This window comes from Aythya ferina (assembly GCF_964211825.1).
Source record: "Aythya ferina genome assembly, chromosome: 1".
In the NCBI taxonomy this organism is placed as follows: domain Eukaryota; kingdom Metazoa; phylum Chordata; class Aves; order Anseriformes; family Anatidae; genus Aythya; species Aythya ferina.
The window spans coordinates 130,891,871-130,916,168 of NC_140296.1; the positions used below are offsets into that span (position 1 = coordinate 130,891,871).

The 24,298-nt window shown below is 41.4% G+C and overlaps 2 protein-coding genes across 14 annotated transcripts in view; both read left to right on the forward strand.

Annotated features, from left to right (window-relative positions):
• Positions 1-9,012, forward strand: part of ABCC9 (ATP binding cassette subfamily C member 9) — a 74,836-nt gene extending 65,824 nt beyond the window's left edge. For 8 of the 10 annotated variants that reach the window (XM_084514478.1, XM_084514480.1, XM_084514472.1 and 5 more), the window contains 6 exons: positions 622-700; positions 3,618-3,726; positions 3,960-4,063; positions 4,744-4,877; positions 5,252-5,314; positions 7,427-9,012. In XM_084514478.1, coding sequence (XP_084370604.1) covers positions 622-700; positions 3,618-3,726; positions 3,960-4,063; positions 4,744-4,877; positions 5,252-5,314; positions 7,427-7,564 — 627 coding nt within the window. In that variant the 3' untranslated portion in view covers positions 7,565-9,012. Of the gene's footprint in view, positions 1-621; positions 701-3,617; positions 3,727-3,959; positions 4,064-4,743; positions 4,878-5,251; positions 5,315-6,405; positions 6,586-7,426 lie in introns of all 10 variants that reach the window. The other 2 variants (XM_084514479.1, XM_084514477.1) reach the window with 1 other exon arrangement.
• Positions 9,013-17,293: 8,281 nt separating this feature from the next.
• Positions 17,294-23,586, forward strand: KCNJ8 (potassium inwardly rectifying channel subfamily J member 8). Of its 4 annotated transcripts, none has more exons than XM_084505592.1 (3): positions 17,294-17,433; positions 18,279-18,727; positions 22,421-23,586. In XM_084505592.1, exons 2-3 carry the CDS (start codon positions 18,363-18,365, stop codon positions 23,319-23,321), a joined length of 1,266 nt encoding a protein of 421 aa, XP_084361718.1. In that variant the 5' UTR covers positions 17,294-17,433; positions 18,279-18,362; the 3' UTR covers positions 23,322-23,586. The 4 variants fall into 4 exon arrangements, with proteins under 4 accessions (XP_084361718.1, XP_084361717.1, XP_084361716.1 ...); XM_084505591.1 differs by lacking the exon at positions 17,294-17,433 and adding an exon at positions 17,738-18,033; XM_084505590.1 differs by lacking the exon at positions 17,294-17,433 and adding an exon at positions 17,738-18,024.
• The last annotated feature ends 712 nt before the right edge of the window (positions 23,587-24,298 follow it).

A 24,298-nucleotide genomic window follows, 5' to 3' on the forward strand; every position in this document is an offset into this window, starting at 1 on the left:
GTAAATAATACTCTTTTTTATCAAGCTGTAAATAGCTAGCTTTTACGATGTGATTGCTAAGGTTGTTTCTTGGGACAGGTAGGAATCTCTATCACATGTTCCATGAGCTCTTCAGTGTACACGTGAAGCAGCTTCACCTTTCACTTAAGGGTTCCTCTCCAGGTCTCTGAAATTTCAGCACTGCACAAGCCATATGGAGATATTAAGCAGGTTTTCTTTTTTCTTTTCTTTATTTTATTTTATTTTATTTTATTTTATTTTATTTTATTTTATTTTATTTTATTTTGAGATAAGATATCATCTGTAGCAGCTGAAATACCACTTTAAATAGGTTTTAAAATATGTTTGTTTGTTTGTTTCTGTTATTACCTTCTGCCTGGAGTTTGGAGCAGGGTAATGATCTCTTCCTAATACTTCTTAGCATCAGTGAAAGCCCAATGCTTTTGTTTTCATTTTACAAGTCTTTTCTGATGCACAGATCAAAAGGAGTCTGCCACTGGCCATTGGGAAGGACCTTTATTCTCACCAGTAGGGCAGTCCAGTCCAGCTTTCCTGAAGGACTGCAAGTCTGACTTACAGCTTCCTTTTATAAGGAACATCTTTACATGTTTTCTTTTGCAGGTTGGGATCTGTGGTCGCACTGGCAGTGGCAAGTCCTCCCTATCTTTGGCGTTCTTCAGAATGGTGGACATATTTGATGGTTAGTTTTCACTGGAGTCTGTTGTCACTCCTGACCTGCTCCCCCTTATGTCTTCAGAAGACACTATATTGATAATTTATATCCTGGCTTGGAAGACACTTGGTTTGAATGGGGCTTGTTATACCTGATTCTTCAAAGTACAAAGTGTCCTATAGTGAGTAGCATTTGGTTCTTCCAGGAAATGTTGCACACAGATTATGCTTGTAAATTTTATTCATTTATTTATTTATTTGGCATTGACAAAACAATATACCATTTTTGAGGTAGGAGGAAAAAATATGCAAGTCTGGAGTCTCAAAATTTCTCACTAAAGAATGACTGTATTAACTTATGATAAGTGTCATAATATTAGCAGAATAGAAACTGGAACTTGACAAGCCCATTCTCTTGATAATTATTTTTATTTTATTGTGTTTTTCCACAACTACAGCAGAAACTGACTAAGGGTTTTGGATACCTTTTACTATGTTTTCACTCCTGCAGCATTTCACTCTCTTAGCTCATTGGAATGAACTAGTGTGCAGCAATACACACCCTGGCATTTATAATAAATATACGTGTGAACTGTTGTACAAATATGGAAAACTACCGATCTTTTTGTTACAAAGATTTCTGTTTCTAAATTGGTTGTTGTGCATTAAATGTTTGCTAGGGAAACCCCAGTAGGATGTGCGAAGATAAGTAAATCTGATGCAGCTAATACTTGCTTTTGTTGTGGTTCTGTGCCTATATGTCTATATGGTTTCTGATTCATGACTGAGGTTCCTGGATATGTAAGTAGTGCAAACAGTTTTATTTCTGCTCAGCTTTCAGTTTCCTTCTACTTTAATCTTCTTTCTATATCGTTTCTTTGTCTGTTCCTTCTGTATCCCTGATTTTTCCCTATGGGAATTCCTCAGCTTTTTCTAATTGAGCTTAGTTTATCCTTTGTGCATAACCATCTCTCTCTCAGCAAAAACCGTATTTGGACTGTAAGCTGATCCACTTCTGGGTGGGGTCCTGGCTCTAAAAAAAGATTATTTAACAAGATTACAAGTAACTTCAGTGAAGCCAAGAGTTCATTCAAGGTATCCATCTTGCTTCCTTATGTCTGTGTTACTTCTTAAAAATTTTATTTATTCCATATTCCATGTTCTCACTTTCTTCTTCAGTCTTTAATGTTTTCCCTTTCTTGTCCTCTCTTCAAACCATCTCTTTCTTTTGTCTTGCTTGAACGCCCTCATTACTTTCTTGGTTTCCCAATTCCTCTTTACTTAACTTTTTCCCGCAATGATATTATCTCATCTGCTCTTTTCTTTTCCTTGAGCACCCTGGCTTCTATCAAAAATATCTTACCTTGTTCCCAAGGCATGACATATTAATTTTTCTCTCATTAGTCCACCTCATATTCTTCTAACCTTCTCTTATGTCCTCATTCATGCTTGAGTTCATGCAACCACTGTTGTCTCATGCTGAAGTCTTATGAGCTGATTCAGCCTTTATGAAAGTCTGGAAATAATTGAGCTTTGCATTCCACAGATGAAATCTTGGTTCCTCTGAACTTCCGAGAAAAGCATGAGCATGTTAGTCTGGCTAGGTGGGAATTGGGTCTTTCATTGGAATAGGCCCTCATATTGTAACCTACAAAATGGAAAGTCATTAAAATTGGAAATGATTGAAGGGTCATGCACACAGAGCTTTGAATATCCATTTACTTGCCAGTTCATGGTTAGGTTCTCCCTGTTTGAGAACTAATGAACATTAAGTAGGTACTTTCCAGGACTGGGTGCAGTCACACCATGAAGTAATCCACAGGGAAAAGGCAGAGTTGAGCCTGATGAAAACACCTCTTATAATATCCTCATCCAGTTTACGCTGGCCCATCCCTTCCACATGTGAAGAGGGAAGCTTCTGTGTCCAGGGAAAGTCATTGGATTCACTAGTTCCTGGCTTTTCTTTGAGGATCGAAGGGAAGAGATTTCTGTTGCCCTTCCAGCTCTTCAACTTACAGAGTAGCCATCCATGGTTCCTCTTATACGTTTCCTCCACCTTCCTCACCTGGATATCTACAGTTCCAACAACTAGCACATCATGAATCAGATTTTCAGATGAGATCCATATGCTCATTAACCTGGAGTAGTGACTAGGAATGGAAAAATCTTCTTGCTTTACCAAGTATCCCAGCTGTACCAGCAACTTCTTGTACGGGAATGAACTACTAGTTTAAGGAATGATTAATGTGACCACTTCCAGTAATCTTATGCTAGAAGAACAGTATATGGCTAATTCACAACCAAATATTTAAATGAAATTGATATGTAAGAACTGCCATGAATAGTATTAAAATGCTTGCAGTATGACATCCTTTTTTTTTTTTTTCCTGATCTGCCTCTTGTTAAAAAGTTAGTGCTATCCCATTCCCTCTGGAGTTACAAGATTTTTGGCTCCTGATGCATTATTGATTGTAGAAACATATATTATGAAAAAGAAGTGAGCATATCTGAAATTAAAGATCTTCTGCTACTGTTAGAGTCAAGGGGAATAGAGAAAGGTACAGAACATGACCTAACTGCATAAGTTGCTCCCGTTCTTCTTGATCTGTTTGGCTGTAAACCTTAGGTTGCCCCAAAATAAATTATCTTTCAAGTGCTATTATTAATCATGTAGCATAGGAGCCACACATTTCCTTGGGGAGGTGTGTGGGTGGGGAGCAGACAGAAAGGCAACAACATCACTAATAAACTAGATTCCCTCTGGCTTGTGTTAATGCATACATGCACCTTCTCCATGTTTATATAACAATGCTGAGAGAATGCAGAAGCAAGCTGTTTCATCATCTGGAGTCCAGCACAAAGGATCTGCTTTATCTTTCTGCCTGCTATCTGCAAATCACATTTTGTGCAATTCTCTCACATCTTCTGTATGTTGTTTTAAACAGGGAGGATAGTGATCGACGGAATAGACATCAGCAAGTTGCCTCTTCATACTCTTCGTTCCCGACTCTCCATTATCCTCCAAGATCCAATACTGTTCAGCGGTTCCATCCGGTAGGTGTAAGCAGACGGGGTGAAGAAAAGCATTGCATGGCGTGTTTGTGATGGTTACTGTGGACAGGAAAGGATGGAAATGGGAATGAACATTCCCAGCTCACTCCAGTGTGTCCACACAGTCTGTCCAAGAGAAATCAATTGAGATACACTGTGCCAAATTGTTCCGTTACAGAAGACCTGAATGAACTGCAATTGTAGTGACAAGACTCCTGCTCTGTTTTTCTTTGCAGATTTAATTTGGATCCAGAATGCAAGTGCACTGATGATAGACTCTGGGAAGCTTTGGAGATTGCTCAGCTGAAGAACATGGTCAAATCATTGCCAGGAGGCCTTGGTATGTCCAAGTAGCCAGGAATGTTGGCCAATAAAGTCATTCTACATGAATGAGCATGGACTTATATAGATAGATACATGGGATCTTACACACTGAACCATCATGTTGACAGGCATCTTATGAATATACTGTCTCCATGACAGAGAAAATATTGTTAGTAAAAAGCTGGAGAGTAGTCTTGTTTTCCACTTATTTCAGAGAAAAATGTGGCACTTCAGCATCACAGAGGGGTGACCTATCATTTAAGAGTTTTAAAAGAGCAGATTTACCTCTGCTCCTTCAGCAGAACCTGGCTTGGCCAGCAGAGTTGTTGCTCTTGTTGAGAACACTGACAGAGCATTTACCTTATTGTTTGAGATTTGGTTCATGAAGGAAGCTCACCTAATTCCTACCATATTGTGTATTTCATATTACTAAGATACAATCCTGCAGCCTACCAGATTTAACTATTTTTGCCAGCTGTTTGCTTAATGATATGTTGATCCTTTCCCAAGAAGATGTGCTCATTTTTCTTGGTATCTCTCTATGCCAGTGTTCAGTCAATATTATACTTACTAGATTTTACAGGGATCTTGCTTGATGCAGGAACAGTGCACAAGCAGAGCTTTCATGGTGACCACTCAAAATAACTGCATCCTGATTGTAAGAACATACATTCAACTTAATTGATTTTATTACAGATGCAATGGTAACAGAAGGAGGAGAGAACTTCAGTGTAGGGCAAAGACAGCTTTTCTGCCTGGCCCGAGCCTTTGTTCGCAAGAGTAGCATTCTCATCATGGATGAAGCCACAGCATCTATTGACATGGCCACAGTGAGTATAGCAATTTATACCATTGATGCATGGATCTACTAGGAGAAGAGGCGTCATTGTCCCCAAAATGTAAGCTATGAGATCTAGTTAGAAAAGAAAACTGACAGAATTTTTTCTTTTGTCTTGTGTTTAGTTTCAATTATTTATGTTGTATTTTGGGGGTCGATGCCTGCAGTGAGGGGCAAAAAAAACAACACAGATTAAATATTTTAGAGCATCCCTACATTTCACCTGTGTCATTTCATTACTAAGAGTCTGATGTGCGGATGGAAGATGGTGTGGAATATGACCCTGTCTTTTTGATGTTTGAAGATACATAACAAAGTAGAATAAAGAAGGATGAAATAACTGAAGTAAGTCTTTTACTTTGGTAGGAAAACATTTTGCAGAAAGTTGTGATGACTGCTTTTGCAGACCGTACAGTTGTAACAATAGCGGTAAGTATTGACACTCACAGATGCTCTGTCCTCATTTCTTAAGCAGTTATTCTTGCCTTTCAACATATAAACATCATAATGAAAACAACATAAAAGTAAAACCCAAGGTCAGAATATTCCCAAACTAAAACACTGAGATCTGAAGAAAGACTTTATAGGAAACTTCAGCATATAGATTGTCTCAAAAAAAAAAATTGCAGTTATTCTCATTAACAAATTTAAACTGAATCCATGGGTCAAACCATTATTGAAAGTTGCTTTAAAATCTAGATTTGAATTTTGCCTCTAAAGTTCATGCATGTATGGCATCTAAAACCATGGCACAAATTTATAAAAGGAGCTGAAATTCCAAAAGATTCAAAAGATCTCTCAGGTCAGATGGTCTTTTCTCTTTTAGAATAATAATTTTTTTAAAAGGTTGGTTTTAGAATAAAGATTTTAAAAATTAGAATCAGCAGGGATTGCTCAAAAATTAATATCTCTTCAACTAAATGTTTCTGACATTTTTTCCTGTTTTTTCCTGCCATTTCTAGTGACACAGAACATAACAAATATCTGTGCAAGTATGCACAGGTATGTGCATACATATACATACATAAACACAAACACAGAGGATACCTTTTAGATAAATTCTACCTTGTGATTGTAGGCTTACTCAAAAAGCAGACATTTTATCCAAGAGATAAATATGTTTCAACAGATGTTTCTTCACCGTGTCTAGAATCGAGTCCTGTGGTTAGAGATTAGAGTTATGATTCCTGGACTCTGGTTTCAAGTCTGTCAGTGGCTAGTTGATGTCAGACAAATGACTTAACCCAGGGTAATTTACAACAGGCTCTAAGATTACTGGATAAATAAGTGCTGAAGATGCTAGCAGTAAGCATATTCCCCTCCAGTTAAATGTCATTCGATTTTTTAGTATTGTTCTTCACTCTGGAATCTCACTTTTCCCTTGCTTTTTGAAACTTCATGTCTCAAAATGGCACATATTAATATTTAGCTTTCCTCACACAGCTGGCTTCATTTCCTTCCTTTCTTTACTCATATATGATCTTTCCTTCACCCACCTGTTTTTCTTTTCTTTTTTCCAGCATCGTGTATCTCACATCTTGGATGCCAATATTGTCCTAGTCCTTTCTGAGGGCTCTCTAGTTGAATGTGACACTGCCTCAAACTTACTCCTCAAAGAGGATGGCCTGTTCACCACTTTGGTGAAGACTCACAAATAGACTCTCTCAGTCCACACTGTTCACAAGACTTCTGGCTCTATGGTAGTTATTTTTTACCTCTTTAGTTCCCTTTCATTCTGCTTCCTTTCTACTGCACAACATCTGAGATGACAGTGCAAGAAGGAGTTTATTGTGTGGTTCCTGGGTTTATTTAATTTTGTCAATATTTATACTAATTAGATTTATCTAAAGCCTAGACATGCAACTAACATTGATTCTATGACGTGAAAGAAATCCACCCCATAAAGTAATCCCTGACCTTCAGCCTATACAATGAAATGTCTCATTTTTAGAGCTAGTCATGTCTATATCTGACTGGCTATATTCACAAAGCATTGCAACCAAACTCTACCTGGTTTCATTCCTGTTATATAGGACTAAACTATTCCCTTCAGCAGACACCAATTTAATCACAGAGGGAGCTAAATGATTTGCAGAAGGAGACAATGTAGGAATTCCCTAAGATGTATGCAGTGTGTACAGACAATGTACGAAAACCGAGGATTGGAGCAGGACGATAAGCCACCTTGACTATACAGGCATACTCAGGATGTTTCTTCATATTTCCTTAAGGGGAAGACGTATTTCAGTGATGCCGTGGGATTTATTCCAACAGCTGTGTTGTCCATAAAGGCAATTAGCTGACTGAAAGTGAAGTGCGTGCATGCATAAGTATTTTCAGGCTTGGTGCCAGAGGCTGTAAAATATTTTGAGATCTCTTCAGATTAAAGATATAGTACAAGGACCTACTCCAAATACCACTGTAAACAAGGACAGCCATTCACCAACTTCATAGGCCTTGGATTAGGCCCATTAATGAACTGCAATGAAAACTATCAAAATGAAAACATCTGTATGTGTTTTTTGTTTCTTTTTATGGCAGCATCGGGTTCACACTATTCTAACTGCAGACCTGGTCATCGTCATGAAACGAGGGAACATTTTAGAATATGATACACCTGAGAACCTGCTTTCTCAAGAAGATGGCATCTTTGCTTCATTTGTCCGGGCAGACATGTGAAGAATCACACGATGTATGTTAATAGCTTATTTTTAAACAACTCAAATGCAAATACTTTATATTCAATGTAACATCACTTTAACCTTTTTTTCAGAGCTTTTTTTTTCTTTACACGTCCATCTTTCAAAATAATAAAACCCATTACAATACATGTATGCCTCAAAGAAATAAAAGTATCACTTAATTAAAAATCCATTAAACTTCACAAACACAAACACGCAGGCAGAAAGTTTTTATTTCCTGGAAATCCAACATTTTTCTTAGACATTTTAAGTGACCTTATTTTCTTTTATAGACAACAAAATAATGCACTGTTCTTACAAACTGCATATGTTATTCTGGAAGCAAGAATCAAATCGTGCAGTTTGTCAAGGAAGCTAGAGACTCCCAGAAGCATTCAGTCCCCAGAGAGGAAAATTAAAAAACAACAAATCCAAACCCATAACACTTGGGGCAATCTTCTGCATTCCAAAGGGATAAACTTTGCTCTTCAAGTTGTAGTAGAGGAGCAGTGAATGAGGGAAAGGAATTTCATCAGAAATAAGGAAATTCTTCCTGTCCTTCGTGTTAGTTCATACACCGTAGTTAGTACAGCACTATTTTTTCAGTGCAATGATGACTTATCCCTACAGCCAGTTCCTAAATCTGTATTCATTCTGCAGACTTTTTTGAATCGAAGACCCCTATTTTTGAATCAAATCACCCTATAATTATGCATGCTTTGATAGGTTTATAGAAGAATACATTTTGTACAGTATCATAAGACTTCATATTAAAATTAATCTGAATTTATCTGAACTTGCTATTAGTCAATCTTTTAAACATTTCCACTAAAATATTCTATTTAAAATGGCATTTAATTAGACAACCACTAAATGTGTTATATGTCTTTAGCCCTTCACATTATTTTTTATGCTAGAACAACCTGTCTTTTCCTTTGCACATTTCTGAATTATCCATAAATCAGATCTTGTCCAAGACGACGTGATTTTCAAATGATTCCTTCAAGATTTTAGGTGCACTTAGATATATATTTACCTCACACATGTTTGAAAAGGTTGCCTGCACTTGGCTAATGCATATGGCTAGATTCTGAACTGTGATAACTGCGCAATGAGCAATGAACCCCCTCTAGAAGGGGTTTAATAGACATATTTTCAAAGGCAGAGTTTGAGACATCAGTTTCACTAGTAGTATTCAATGTGATTCTTATTCATCTATTTTTATAGACAATTTTTATATTTTATATATAAATATATTTTGACTGGCTGAGGGAGTTGGGGTTGTTCAGCCTGGAAAAGAGAAGGATACAGGAAGACCTTGTAGTGGACATTCCAGTACCTAAAGGAGGCCTACAGGAAAGCTGGGGAAGGAGTCTTTGTCAGGGTGTGTAGTGAGAGGACAAGGAGTAATGGCTTTGGACTAAAAGAAGGAAGGTTTAGATTAGATATTAGAAAGAAATTCATCACTCAGAGAGAGGGTGGTGAGGCACCGGAACAGGTTGCCAAGAGAAGCTGTGGATGCCCCGTCCCTGGAGGTGTTCAAGGCCAGGTTGGATGGGGTTTTGGGCAACCTGGTCTAGTGGAAAGCATCTCTGCACATGGCAGAGGGTTGGAATTAGATGATCTTTAAAGCCCCTCTCAATTTAACCCATTCTGTCATTCTATGGTTCTGTAAGATTGAGGATGAACAAGAAGTGCAGTTATGCCTATTTCTAGTGTAAAGAAAAGAACATGAGACAATAATTGCTCCCCTTGGCCTCCAAAACTAGGACTTGAAATTGGAATTGTATTTAGTCTACTATTGTAAAAATGATACAATGGTTTATGTTTTTTTTTGTTTGTTTGTTTGTTTGTTTTTGTGTGCGTGTGTGTGTTTTGGTTGGTTGGTTTTTGTTTGTTTGTTTGTTTTGTTTTTGGTCAGTGATATGGGTCTTGGTTTGGTTTGGTTTGGTTTGGTTTTCCCATCTTAACTATTGGAAATACAAGCTTTGTGGCACAACTAAACAAAAAAAATCAGCCTTGAAAATTTTAATAAGGGAAGCATCGTGATTTCCCTGTCTACTGCTGTGAAAAGTTTTTGCTCTTTTCCCAATTAATACTCTCTGCTGAACCCTGTCATACAAAGAAAATAATAAAAAAAAATAAAGCAGATGTTTACAGCATGTTTTTATATAGATTTCAGAGCCAAAAGGCCAGAAATATCCTTGGTTTAATTTCATTGTATTCAGTGAAAAGCTAACTGGATTCATTGCTGTCAGACTCAGACAGTGTGAAGATGAAGTACAAATAACTTCACCTGTGTATCTTTGATGATGTCCTGATTTATGTTAAGAGGTACCAATGCTATCATTGAAATCCTATTTCCTGTTAAGCCACATTAAGTGGCTGTAGAAGAACTAAGATTTGTTAGGCATCCTAAAGAACTTAAAAGGGGCCAACAGTTAGCACCTCTTTCCTCTTACATTTGTTCCAAACACATCACAGAAGTAAGAAGACTGTTCTTTGCTCATCCATTCCTCCAGAGGTATACAGTGTAATAAACACTGCTATTTCAATATGTAGAAAAGAAAATACGTTGTGGGCTGAGTATAGTCTACCAGCATGCTTGATTCATTTTGCTGAAGGAATGCAGGAGTACTGCATGGAGTTCTGGAGTTACGCAACTGTGGTCAAAGTGTTTGGTAATCATTGGAGCATATCCTCTAGCAAGTTTAAATGCACGGTTTGGTTTCTCAAGCAATTAATCCTGCTCAATACACACAGATTCCAAGAGACAAAGCACACAGATTGCCATAGATCTGTCAGATCTTGCATTTTAGTCACCATGCCTATGTTACATACTCAGCAATGGAATAGGTTGAACTTTTGCTTTGAAGAAGGGTGTTCCCAACAGTCTTTTGAAACAAAGTTCTCTTGATTATATGTAAAGGTCTTAACTGAGGCCCCTTTAGGAGCAGTTTTCTTAGGCTGTTGACCCTACATGTACAAGGAAGCATCAACCTAGAGATTTGGTTTCTTTGACTCTTGCCACACTCCCACCTCTGGTGTCACTCCTCAGCCCTTCCTCTCTTGCCACAGCCTCCTTGCTTTTTTTCCTCCCTCAGCACCTCTGTATATCATACCCTCTTTGAGGTTCATGTTTGTATTCCTGAGTGCTCCCTACTCTGCCTGTGGCCTCCCACTCCTTGATTTTACTCTGTGTTCTCTGCTCTATTCCCTCTCTGACACAGCTTTGCTCTCTCCTCCTTCCCCTGCTTTTCTCTAGTTTGCTATCCTTACACCCCTCCTCTTCAGGGGACACATACTCTAGTGTGATCATGATTTGGATTTTTTCCCCAAAAGCAGTAACTAAATAAGCCTTCATTATTGCAAAATTATACTCTAGAAATACCAAGTTCCTCCTTTTACAAAGGAGCTTTGAATGCAAACACTGGCCACATGTATATTTTTTTTACCTATGGATAGAGGAAAATCACCTCTTGTGAGACTTCTGAAATTAAGTTTCTCATCTCATCTGTCATTTTTTTTTCTCTGTCAAGTATTTTTCTGGAATGTTTGAAGTAAAATAGAAGGAGTAAGGTCCCTTTTTGCCAATGCAGCTGTTTGTGGATCCACAACTGTGTTCCTCAACCTTTGAGCTGCAACCAGTGTATTGTCTTTCCTTTTCCCTGTATTGGCTGGCACAAATGGCTTTGTGCCCTTTTTGTATGTGACCTTTCACCATACTAGTAACAGCTAACCTCTCATTACTGCTTCACCAGCAATGCCCCATACAAATGTTGTGTTAATTTCTGAGCCAAAATGTTCATGTGCCATGAATCCCATTGCAGGGGTTTTAAGTTGTGTTTGAGCTCAGTATCCCCATTGTGATAGTGTCAGTAGAAATCCATTCTAAAATAGCTAGTGAAACCACATAGCTACTAGTTAAAATCTCTCTGGAGCAATGATTCTCCCATAAAATGTGTTAAAAAGCAAAAATGAATTAGTCAGATTTGCTATTTTATATCCTCAAGCAGTACCTTTTGAAAGCCTAATTTAAAACCACAATAAGTTTTGTAAACTCTCTGATATGAATTCAGTGATGTCATGTGAGGAGTTCTTTGGTTTCTTTGGAAATAAATCCTTTCAGAGGCAAAACAGAGTAATAATAAAAAAAAAAAAAAGGCGGAAAACAAAACTGTAAATCAAATTTTTCATTGCCATGCAAACATCCCAATCATTTCCACATTGTTTTTTTACTGCTCTGTTTTTTCTCCACCAGAACTGACCTCTGTGTAGAATTGTGGGGAAAGACTACCAGGTTCTCAAATTATCAAAAAATTATTATGAGGCAGAAGTTCCCTGACTTACAATTCAGTGATGTGCTGATGCTCTTTTGGCAGGACAGCTTAGAGTATTGGCTTATATGAAGCTATGAAGTTCAGAGAAGCTTCCAAATATAATTCTTCAAGAGAAGAGAGATTTCTAGAAAAGTCTTAAACAATTTCCTACACAGTTATTAATTATCCACCATTGATAGAATCTGTCTGGTGTTAGACACTACTCATGCAAACATAACAGACTTTCCTGGCAGGAGTTTTTTATTCCTCTAATAAAACAAGCCACATTCTTAACAGACTATAAACAAACATTTATTGCAAAATAACTGTTTTATTAATAAGAAATAGTTTCTATTTAGTGTATTGACACTCACCATGTGCAAGAAGTCTTAATTCATTTTCATTGAATATGGAGATTTCCATCCTATGAATTACTCTATAATAACGTAGCATTCAGCTCAAATGTTACCATGTTGCAAATTTCACCACCTGGTGATTCTTGATTGAAGATTCCAATTCTTGAAATTCTTGGTGATTTCAATTCTTGAAAATTGATTCTTGTGTATGCGTATTAGTCATTTTTACAAATGAATACTTTGCATAGTTGCACATCCTCAGAATAGAAGGTATAAATAAGTAACAAACAGTGACAGCTAGAACTGCCCATGAGTGTCTCAGCTATTCCCATGACATTTCTTAACTCTCCCTTTATTTTACTTCAGGGTTTGCTGGCTGTACCAGCTTACATCTGAAAACATCACTTAAACATCCAGTAAAATATTTAACCATGTAACCAAGGAACTAATGCACCTCAGTGTAAATGACATGGTCCAGAACCACTGTCCTTCAGTATCACAGTTACAGATGCTCCAAAGCCGCATATTCTTTGAAATGCATAAAGTTATAGACTCATGGTTGACAGTTATGTGTGTTTATAGCATACTAGCTAGATTTGGCCCTTACTCTTTCAGCAATATCAGCTATGAGTATTAGACTACTCCATCAGAGGGGGGAGCCTTAAGTTGTGAGAGGCTCTTTGTACCACAGATTTTCACAGCTGAATCATTTGGGTTTGGGGCCATCTATTGGGGCCACTGTAGCATCTGAGACCAGAGGGTTCAGAGCTGCCAATTATTCCGTGATATGATCTGAAGATGAGAGGTAGTGTTTATCTTCCATCAATGGCATATGTTAATTTAACTCTCACTCTGCAGCCAGCAGAGAGAGCTGTTATATCAATCACTTGTAACCAAAGCGACCTGGAAGCACAGAGATGGAGATACAAAAAAAATCCATACCTCTATGGAATTTTATGGAGACGAAAATGAATTATGCTACTCTGATGCTGAAGACAGCCACAAACCTTCTGGCTCCAGCTACACAGGAGGAATAGGAGAATTTGGACAAGGACATCAATGAAAAAACCTTTGATACCTGGCTCTGTTTCTCCAGATCCCTCCAGAAGTAAAGGAGAAAAGAATTGTCCAAGCCCTAGCAACAGGGGTGTGTACCCTCTTCTAACTTCTGGTTCTCCAAAGTTCTGGCACAGAAAAAGGAGACAGAGGCTGTTCTGCCACAGTCAGCACTTTGCTACCTTAGGCATCTTTGCCTGTCCCTAGAGCCAACTAGGGACAAGCAACTGCCCTATCAAGGGATAGGGCATGAAGGTTTTGTGACAGTCTCTATAGTGCTGAGACTCAGCAATGTGCAGCCTTTGGTTTTCAACCTTCACTGTTGAGATTTGGAAAGAAACAAACACAATGCTAAAATAAAAGACAAAGGCAGGGAGATGGGTAAGTAATGTGGGGTGGCAAGAAGTCTCGGTGGGTTTTGCACACAGACATAGTACAATGTGGTTGCCTCTAGAGGGAAATGAGGCTGAGAGTGAGTATAAGGTAAATCCTGGAGCACAAGGCGTTTCTTTCATCTACCCCCTTCTTGGCTCAGGCATGTCCCTGGAGCAGAGGTGGAGTACAGGAAGCAGAGGCTAAAAGATGCTGGATTTCATAAATCAGATCACTCTAGGAATCACATGGTTTGGGCATGATAATCCCTCTCCTCTCCCTCCTCCTCCCCCCTCTCTGCTGACTCTGCAGGAGCCCCAGCCCAAAAGGGATCTCCCTGCACCATTTCCCTAAGACCATGCCCTATGTCATGGATGCATGCTGGTGGCCTTCATGCTGATTCTCTGGAGCACCAGGGGGCAGCCCTCCAAGTATGGTAGCACTTCCTAGGAGAGGCCATGGGAGCCAGCAGGGGCAGGGGAGCTCATGTTGTTTTGCAAGCAGTGGTAGGGGCCCAGCTCTGGGCAGGTTTGGCTGGAGTACCACTGCCCATCCCAGGACACATTCCTACGCAAGCAGACTTGGCCCCTGTTTCCTTGGTGTAGGAAGAAGCATGAAAGAGGCATGTGCTATCACTTGTTCCATAAAATCTTGTGTCAAAACTCCCTGGAGCCTCTCTGCCACTGCAGTGACAAAGAAAGCCAAAAGAAATGACTATTTATCCAAAAAGTGGCTAAGATCTCAACAACGTGTATCATTTCCAAACCAGACAGTCTTAATGTAGATCAGTGCCTCTGCCAGCAAACCCACAGGACATATATAGACTCTACTATGTAACTTAGCAATAATGGATGAGGGGCATGAGTTACATGTATTTTGATGATAAAGACTATTTTTGTCCTGCTGCTCTTGCATGAAACAGAAAAGAAAAAAGAAAAATTGTTTCAGGGTAACAGACGCCCTTAGTTTGCAGTTTCTGCTCTTTCATGTTTGATGGATCTACTGCCAGTTCAGCTGGGGAAGAGTTCATCCATGCTGTCCGTATAGGGCTTATCAGCTTTATGTCTTTGTGGAAGCCTTGTGCTGAGTGCCTGACATCTCTGTCTGCCTGAAAAGTCATCCTATCTCTAAGCTAAGATTAGAATTTCAAACAAAACTTATTATGAAGCAGGATTTTCTGAAAGGACTGGGCACAGATATAATGTGGAAATTTAAGATTCATGCCTAAAAACATTATTTAATACTTTTTAGGTAGGCATAATTGTGAAGTGATATTTGCCATAATATCAGTAACTCTTGTGAGTGGAGGGCAAATGAATCAGCAAAAAGGGAGAAGCATAATGGGCTGGAATAAACCTGGACCCAAACCTGTCATCAATTCTGATTATTTTTTTTCTGCTGTACAGGATGTGTTCACAGTACTCAGACACTATGTTCTTAACAAAAAGGGCTAGGAGACATTTGGGGAGATTTTCCCAGCTATTACTTAAATCTCAGACTTTCATGTGCATGTGGCAACCAAGCAAGTATTTAAAAGGGCAAAGGGGAACATTTTTGGTAGCTGTCACTCTCTGGAACATATTCATGTACTGGAGCTTGGGGAAGTGTGTGCTGTGCTAAAAATCATGTCTCATATTATTGAACCAGGAATGGTTCTTGTTAGTAGTGCTCCTGACCTTCACATGCCAACAGTTGCAGCCCAGCAAGCTTCCTCAAAGCTGATCTCAGGTATAAGAGTGGAGGGAAGCATCCCTTTCTGTGAGGGGGAAGCTCTTCCAATATTGAGTAGGCAGAGATGGAAAGATGGGATTTACAAGCATTTTTCTTCCAGTGTATAATGATGGGGAAAATGATCGATAACTTCGGTGTAGTCACACTGGGGTTACACCAAGACTATCTGTGTTTGAAGGGACCCCTTCCTATCCCAGCTATGCACAGTGCTCCATACATGGTGAGGAAGTGGGGCACCTTCACGTGGTGCTCCACCATGGTGAGGAAGCCCCCAGCAGTTCATGGGAAACAAGAGGGGCTGGGAGGTAGCAGGGGACTCTGACTGCAAGGCAGTTCCTGTTCCACCTGACCAGCTTTTGGAAGGTTCCTCCTCAGAACCCCATCAGCAGATGGGGCAAGGGGCACACCAGCAGACAAAGTGGCTTGGCATGGTGAGAAAGATCGGAGACTAAACACAGAAGCAGTGGTGGGTTTTGCTTTAAGGTGGCAAGTAAATAAAAGCGGCATCACCTGGTATTTACATGTCTGCATTTATAAAGCTATGGATGTCAATAATAACCTTAGGGAAAACTAGAACTGGTTGCATGGCATGAGTTGTGTCAAAAGCAAAATAATAATATGCAAGGATCTTCTGCAAAAGGAGGGGGGTTTGCATGCAATTTCCTGCCAGCTCTGTATGTTTTTTGAAACACAGCTAGTGACCATACTGGGGAAACATCAGTCTTGTTTCTAGCCCTAGCATGGAACAAAAGCTTCATGGGGCTAGAAGGGGGAAAAGGGAAGGGAGAGGAAAAAGGAAAGGTGATTTTTTGCATGTGTACTAAATCAGCTGTTTCCAACAGTTACACCCAAGTGAGATGCTCTTTTGGAGGCTGCATCAAATGAATGAGTCAGTCCCTCATGACCAGCCTCTGCCACTCCATCTGTAGCAGAATAACCTCCCAGGCTCTCCCATGCTAGCCCATCGATTTCCACAGTGGGCAGCAATGCCGATCCTGCAGATACACACAGAAGTGACTTGCTGGGCTTGTACTCAAGCCTGGTTACAATCCAAAGTAATTGATTTAGAACCTGATTTTTCACACTGAAGCAGGTCATCTGCCTGGAGTTAATTTCCTACAAAAATGTTTAGTTAGTTGCCTAATATGACCGTGGCTTTGAGTCTGTCTCTTTTCTGACTACTGGATACTTGGTATTAGAAAGGATACTGCTAGAAAAGTTTCCAGGAATCACTCATCTATTTAAACTTGAGCACATGCATGTGTTTGACAGGATGGATATCTTCAAGCTGAGGATTACATTGCCTTTCAAATGTGCCTTCTCAATTTTTCCAAGCCTGAATACACTTAAAAACTTCCTGACTGCAGCACGCCTGTGAAGCATTTCTTTCTGTCTCTAGTTTATAGAAAGAAGTAATGTATTATGTTCTGTGTAAATTCTATACTGTAAAGGTCATTCACTTGAGTGTTACTCAGAAAACTTTAGAAACCTCCTCACTGTACACACACATTCCTTGGGCATGGAGGAGTTAATCCGACACAATGAAATCTCTGCACTTTGCTTCATTAAAATCTAAATTTAGATCTTTTCGTAAAGTTGATGTACTGTTTATTCTTCCTACTACAAACCCTAAGACTTCGGAAAAAAAGCCGTAATTTCCAAGAATGCAAGTTTCCATTAAACACAAGAGCCAAAACTGTAAACCTTGACCTGTGGGAAAATGACTGAACTTCTATTATATCATTGTTTGTTTTTGGCATTGTCCATAATTTCTCCTATACCCATCACATACATAAATACCAATCTGTCAATGCCTGTTCCACCAGCTGAAGATTATAATGGCCCTGACACTGCACCCATCTAAGTTAACACGAGTTGTGAACCATATAAAGGAATGCCTCTTTTCCTCTTGCAGAAACAGGTAATTAAGTTTGTCAAAAGCAGCAAAGGCCGTGAGATTCTGGCGTTGCTCCTCCAGATACTTACGCATGCACTTCGCTTTCTGCCTGCAAGCTGTCTCACTGAGATCCGAGGTACGATAAAGCTAAAAAGGAAAAAACCCTGGGCTTGCCAGCCCTGCTACTGCCAGAGGTGGGCTTCACGCAGGGAGCCGCCTTGCCCCCTGCTACATTTGCAGGATCTGGCCCTAGGGGATGCATCCAGCATCCCTCTAGGCGCCTTTTCCAGCCTCACAGCACCGCTTCTGGGGCCACGGATGGGGGCCGGGGGGCCGGCCCGGCCGGCAGTGATGCTGGGAGCCCCGCTCGCTGCTGCTGAGCTTTGGCAGCCGGCTGGGGCCAGGGCTGGGGATAAAGGCAGGGCTGCCCCGCCTAGTCCCGGCACGGGAGGAGGGCTGCGAGGGGAAACGGGAACGCCTGCTCCGCCAGCCCTTTCTCCAGCTGCCAGCTCAGCTCCTTGTTGTGATGCTTTCTGGGGACCGGATGGGGGCTTTTTGGAAGGGTCGCGGCAGCTAAAGCCCTGCTGAGCGAGGCAAGCCTCGGTTCGAAGCAGAGGAGCCCAACTTTTCGAGTCCCAGAGGATGCAAACCAACGAGCGCCCCACATTGCGGTACCCACCCGGGCACAGCTGCATCCCGGAGAAGCAGCCCGAGGATCCGTCCTGTCGTACGTCAGGTTACTTTACACCGAGTTTGCGAGACGGCTCTGCAGCCTGCCTTCCCGCAAGGAGCGTCGGAATAGTACCTTTCCTTTCTGTCGGGAGCTGATACCGACTGCTTGCATAAAAGTTATGGGCTGAAAAGGGGAGGGCGCTGTAGAATAAAGCCACACAGTGACATTTGATGTAAGGGTTGCTGATGTGGGGTTACCTAACCATAGTGCACGGGTGACAAATCTGACCGGCTTTTCTCTCTTCTCAGGGTAGGCAGTGATTCCTCCGGAGTCGTGCTAGAGGGACTGGCCCCTGTTTCACATCTTGCTGGGTGGACTATGGTGGCAGGAAGATGCTGGCTCGAAAGAGTATTATCCCTGAAGAGTATGTGCTGGCACGGATCGCTGCTGAGAACCTGCGCAAGCCCCGCATCCGAGACCGGCCACGCAAAGCCCGCTTCATCGCCAAGAATGGGGCATGCAACCTGGCGCACAAGAACATCCGTGAGCAGGGGCGATTCCTGCAAGATATTTTCACCACCTTGGTGGACCTGAAGTGGCGTCACACACTAGTCATCTTTACCATGTCCTTCCTGTGCAGCTGGTTGCTCTTCGCCATGATGTGGTGGCTGGTGGCTTTTGCCCACGGTGACATGGACCCAAGCACAGAGAGCACCACGAACAGCACAAAGTGGACACCTTGCGTGACATGTGTCAGGTAAAGTACAATTGGTGGGACAAAGAAAGGGGGGAAAAGAGCTGCCTGCTGTCCTGCCGATACCTGAAATGCAGCTTTTGGGTTACATGAACCATGATGTTTGGTTGAGACAATTGAAAAGTGTGGTGTTTTCCTCTTGAGTACATAAATTCAGCAAGCCTTCTGGGCTTGGAAAATACTGTACTGTAGATTTCTTTGATTCCTTACAGGATCTGAGAGAGGGAGACCTGCTGCTTTTCATGTGTCTCCACACTCTGTGGGTAACATACCCTGCCTGTCGAGATAAGAGCCTGCTACAAGAGTGGGTATGTGTTACACGTATTGTAATGTTGTCTATGGCAGCGGTAGCATCCTGAGCATGGTGCAAGCTGCTTGCCATGCTGGTAAAAGGTTGCCCACCGCAAAAGCGCTGCCTGAGAAGCAGGGCACTGGCTATGGGTGTCAGCTAGCAAGAAAAGTGCTGCTTAGGGCAAAGCTAGATGTCTTTTGAGAAAGCTCCCTTGAGACAGCTCCAAAATGCCTGTCCCTTGCTGAAGCCACAGGCCAGCGGTTTGACAGATGAACTGTTTCCATGACGTGCATGATGTATCAGACAGTGAAAGCTTAAGGGACTACTGGGTTAAATGTCAGCTGTTAAAGAAAAGTATTTTCCTCTCCGTCCCCAAAGCCATGGCAATTTTCAAGGCTCTGACAAACTGGCACATACTTACACAGGCTAGAAGAAGTGTTTGTTGCTTGGAAGTGGGGGTAAGCAACAAGATTGCTCTGCCATCAGTAACATCTCTTTTTACAGCACAAGGTTTTTAAGCAGAAAGCTCCGGATTCAGAATGGCCAGAGCAACTGCCTTTACATGGTGCAGTGTGGTAGGGACCATGAGGGGGCTGCAGAGCTGGCTGAGGGTATCCACTCCTCTTTCCTCCTCTTGGAGGAAAACTCCAACATGGAGTTGCATGTAGGTTTTGAGGCACCTCAGCAAGTGTGAAGGTACATCAGATCTGGCTCATAAGGGAGCAGTGATTTCATTCTACTTTCATTTTGACACTTTTTTTGCTAGATTAGTTTTTTCAAACTGAAAGGAAATGGGGATTTTCCAAGCCAACCTTCCTCAATTTTGGGGGCTAGGGAAGGGGGAGGCTGCTCTTATTTCTTTTCCATTAAGTGGCCACAGTTGCCTCTGAAGTGAGATGTCATGGCCCAGCTTGTGACCACTGGGGAAGTCTTTCAGGATGTCACCCCCAGCATTTCTGGTGTATTGGTCCTAGAGAGAAGGATGTATGTGGTTTTTTCAATCCAAACTAGCAGGTAGCTGCACCCAGCAGCTCTCTGGCATCAGCTGGGAGGACACACCCCTGTTTGCCTGGAGGCCCCCTTGGGACTCCCAGACCACCCCACAAAGCCTGTTCTGGGTGCTGAGGGCTTCATGCCACCAGGACAAAGGAGAGCCATGTTACCTCACTAACTCCCCAGCAAGCCTGCTGCTGCAAGAACAGCCTGGAAGGATGGGGATAAACAGAGCCAATGAACTGGTGTGGCTGCATGGCTTAGCCCATGACAAACAGCACACATGGTGCTCTGCTGTGAGTGCCTAAGGAGTTTCAGCAAACAGCTGCTCAGGTATCCATCTTCAAGCCATGGAAAATCTTTTAGCTTCATCTTCTTAAACCTGGCTACCACTTTGGACACAGCCATGCAACAGCAGTATGACTGCTGATATTTTTAAGAGCAGTAAATTACTGGATGTAAAATATTTCATGCTGAGATGATCTGCCAAAACAATAGCAAATACTTTGTAACTTACTTTTTCTGAGATTTAGGCCTAAAGATATTTCAGAAGAGTTTTTTGAGTAGGTGCCATTCCAGATTTATGGGAAACCTGGGTTTGGAAATTTTAATCATTGGATGGAACTTGCACAACACTTCAATTTCTCAAAGTACTGCAGAATTTCTAAGGCTAGAATGACTTTGCCACGCAAGAGGAAAACTTGCAGAGCTCTGAAGAGAGGGAGCTGGGAATAGTGTAATTTGGCATTTATGGCTCCCTCTTCACATGTTCAAAATGCTGTACAAGCTTGCTGCTTCTGTTACTTCTGCTGTAAAAAGGTAGATCTCCTCCCCTTTCCTCCTCCCCCCTCGTTAAGGGAAATCAGAATGTTTCACTGCACAGAGCCTTAAGTTGAATAAAATTGAATTAAGTTTCAGCCAGAAGTTTAATTCTGCATGTCGATGAATATTTATGAATATAAAAATCATTCCATGAATTACATTAATAAAATCCCTCATCACTGATTTCTCTAGAATGAACTGCAGAAATAAAACCCTCTATACATGGAGATCTGCCAAAGAATAAGGGGATGGGGGAGAGAGAACTAAATGACAAAGTTCTTTCAAAGTTATCTATGTGGAGGCTGGCTGGTTTTCTGAAAGATGAGCTTTCTTGTTTTACAGAAAATTATCCCTGGTATTACCTATGCTATTGTAATGTCTCTTCATGGTCCCAACGACTCCAGGCTCACTGCAAATATGGTTAGGAAAAACAAGCAACAACAACAATAAGAAGTTATTTTAAAATGAATTCATTGGAAAGCAAACCAAAACCAATGAATGTCCATCTTTATGGACAGGATACATATTTTCTATAGTTAAAGCCACAATGAGCATGAGGATGGTTCAAGTGTTTGTGTGTTGCACTGTGTTAGAAGGGTCACTATAATGTTAGCTCATGAGATCCCATGTCTACCAAATAAATCCCAAGGTACAAGTTTTGGACATAAGAGACTTTGGTGAAGGACATATCTGTGTTATAAACAGAAATGAAAGAGCCTGGTGTATACAGGGGAGGTGACATTGTTCAATATTATAAACCATGTGTTTTGGAAAGCTTGTGGACAGCCCACTCTGATGTCCAGCACTGTAGCTTACCAGGGACATTTAACTTAACTCACACTTCTACAGTACACTTCTGTGTTGAAATTTTCCAGCTAGCCTTTACACAACAGTGAGCTAAACCCAAGCCCAGGGTCACAGTACTATCCTCCTTCAGGGATGTGCAAAGAGGACCATGGAGGCCACTGTCTTCCCTCTGCAGCCTGATCCAGCAGTCTCAGTCGTGAAGCAAGCGTAGGTTTGGGAGGTATGAGGAATGTGGGAATGTCCCCTTTCCCTCCAGGGAATCCTGTTAAAGGGGCTCAGGACAGACGGGCAGGTAGCATGAGTGAAATGCTGCCATTTTCTCAGTTTCCTTTCCAGGTGCAGGGTGGTGGGAGAATGTCAGTGTGCAGCCAGTTGCTCACCTGTCTCCTAAACCACAGCTCCACCAAGATCTCCATGGGAAGGAGAAGGTGGAAAATCATGCTGTGAGTTAAAGCACTGTCGGCTAACATGGCATGGGACGTGTCTTCTGGAACAGAGGTTTTAGTGAGCTTCTCAGGTTCACCTCCTATTAGAGACGGTCTTATAGGATCTCAGGCTCTCAGGTCTTCCTTCTCCTCTCACCATTAGATGCTGCTCTGATCAAGCAAACACTGAATCACCAAGAGTGCAGTCTTTCCACTGATGTTAACAGAAGGCTTAACTGTACAAAGACTGCAAAAATAGGCCTCTAAGGCCATTTGTTTCTAGAAAGTACATGCTAATAGCTTATCAGTTAATGTTTGATATACTTTGAGTTAACTTTGTGCAATCTTCCCCTCCAGGTCTTTCACCTCTGCTTTCCTCTTCTCCATTGAAGTTCAGGTGACCATTGGTTTTGGGGGCAGGATGATGACAGAGGAATGTCCCTTGGCCATCACAGTCTTGATCCTACAGAACATTGTGGGTCTGATTATCAATGCTGTCATGCTGGGCTGCATATTCATGAAAACTGCACAAGCTCACAGGCGGGCAGAAACCTTGATTTTCAGCAGGCAGGCAGTCATTGCAGTTCGAAATGGCAAACTTTGCTTCATGTTTCGAGTAGGAGACCTGAGGAAGAGCATGATCATCAGTGCCTCAGTGAGAATTCAGGTTGTGAGGAAGACTACGACCCCTGAAGGAGAAGTCATACCCATTCACCAAGTAGATATCCCTGTGGATAACCCCATTGAAAGTAACAATATTTTCCTGGTGGCTCCTTTAATCATTTGTCATGTCATAGACAAGAGGAGTCCTCTTTATGATATCTCCGCTGCTGACCTGGCACTCCAGGATCTGGAGCTCATAGTGATACTTGAAGGTGTTGTAGAAACGACTGGCATCACGACACAGGCAAGAACCTCCTACATAGCAGAGGAGATCCTGTGGGGTCACCGCTTCGTGCCCATTGTCACTGAAGAGGAAGGCGTGTATGCTGTTGACTACTCCAAATTCGGCAACACCGTCAAAGTGGCAGCACCACGTTGCAGCGCTCGAGAGCTTGATGAGAAGCCATCAATTCTCATCCAGACCCTGCAGAAGAGTGAGCTGTCCCACCAAAACTCCCTACGGAAACGCAACTCCATGAGGAGAAATAACTCCATACGGAGGAGCAACTCCATGCGGAGAACCAATCCCTCCCTCATCGTGCCCAAAGTGCAGTTTATCACACCCGAGGGGAGCCAGAGTGCCTCAGAAACGTGATACACAGCCTTGCGTGAGGTCGAGGAGTTCAAAAGGAGGAGGCACTGTCGAGTTTGATTTAAATTTTATTCTACTGAAGAAAAAGAAAACATGATGCAGAAAAGGACTGTTTAAGAACTATTTATTATATTACTTACTGAAAGCACCACCTAATGGCATTAGGAAACACATTAGCACTTAGTGTATGAATTAATAAAAATGGCATGTACACTAAAGAAAACACAGTCCACTCATGTAATATAAAGTGTATTTATACTTCCTTTAATGGCATGCTATTTTTTTTTTAATTATATTTTTCCTATCAAAGGTCTCTTTCTTATCTGTTTCTGCTGGCTGTCACAAAATGTGTTTTTTCCTGTAGAAATGGGTTACCCACCTGCAGGCAGAAGTTCAAAACTACTGCATATCAACAGCTTGCACATACATTGTGAGGAATATTTGGATATCAGTCTTCTTGGGGTGAATTCTCTGTTCTCTTGAAGAGTAGCCAAATTCCTCAGTGATTTCACTGGAGAATAGCCAGGATTTTCCCTTCAATTTTCTAAGTCTTTTCTTTCCATTGTTTTATGGTAAAGTCATTTTGAGAGCAATGCCAGTCAGCCAAAGTGACCTGGCCACCCCAGAAGAAACCTGGTGCCACTCTGGGCAGAGCCAGGACAGAAAAAAAATAGTTCAGCAGGCCCACGAAATGGCATGGCCTCTTGCAGGACGCGTCTCTTGTTCTGTGGGTGAGATACCTGACTATGGGACAGCAGGCGTTTCTTATGTAGCTGTAACCCAAGACTCAAGTCTTCCCAGACACCACTTGAGCATACATGTCACTGAAATTATTCAAGTTGGAAACAGCACACGTCCTTAATGTTCTCCTTGTACTGGTGGAAGACCAAATCCTTTTTTTTTTTTTTTTTTTTTTTTTTTCTCTTACAGATTAATATATTGAAGGCAGGAAGTCTATTTCATTCACTTACATTACTTTT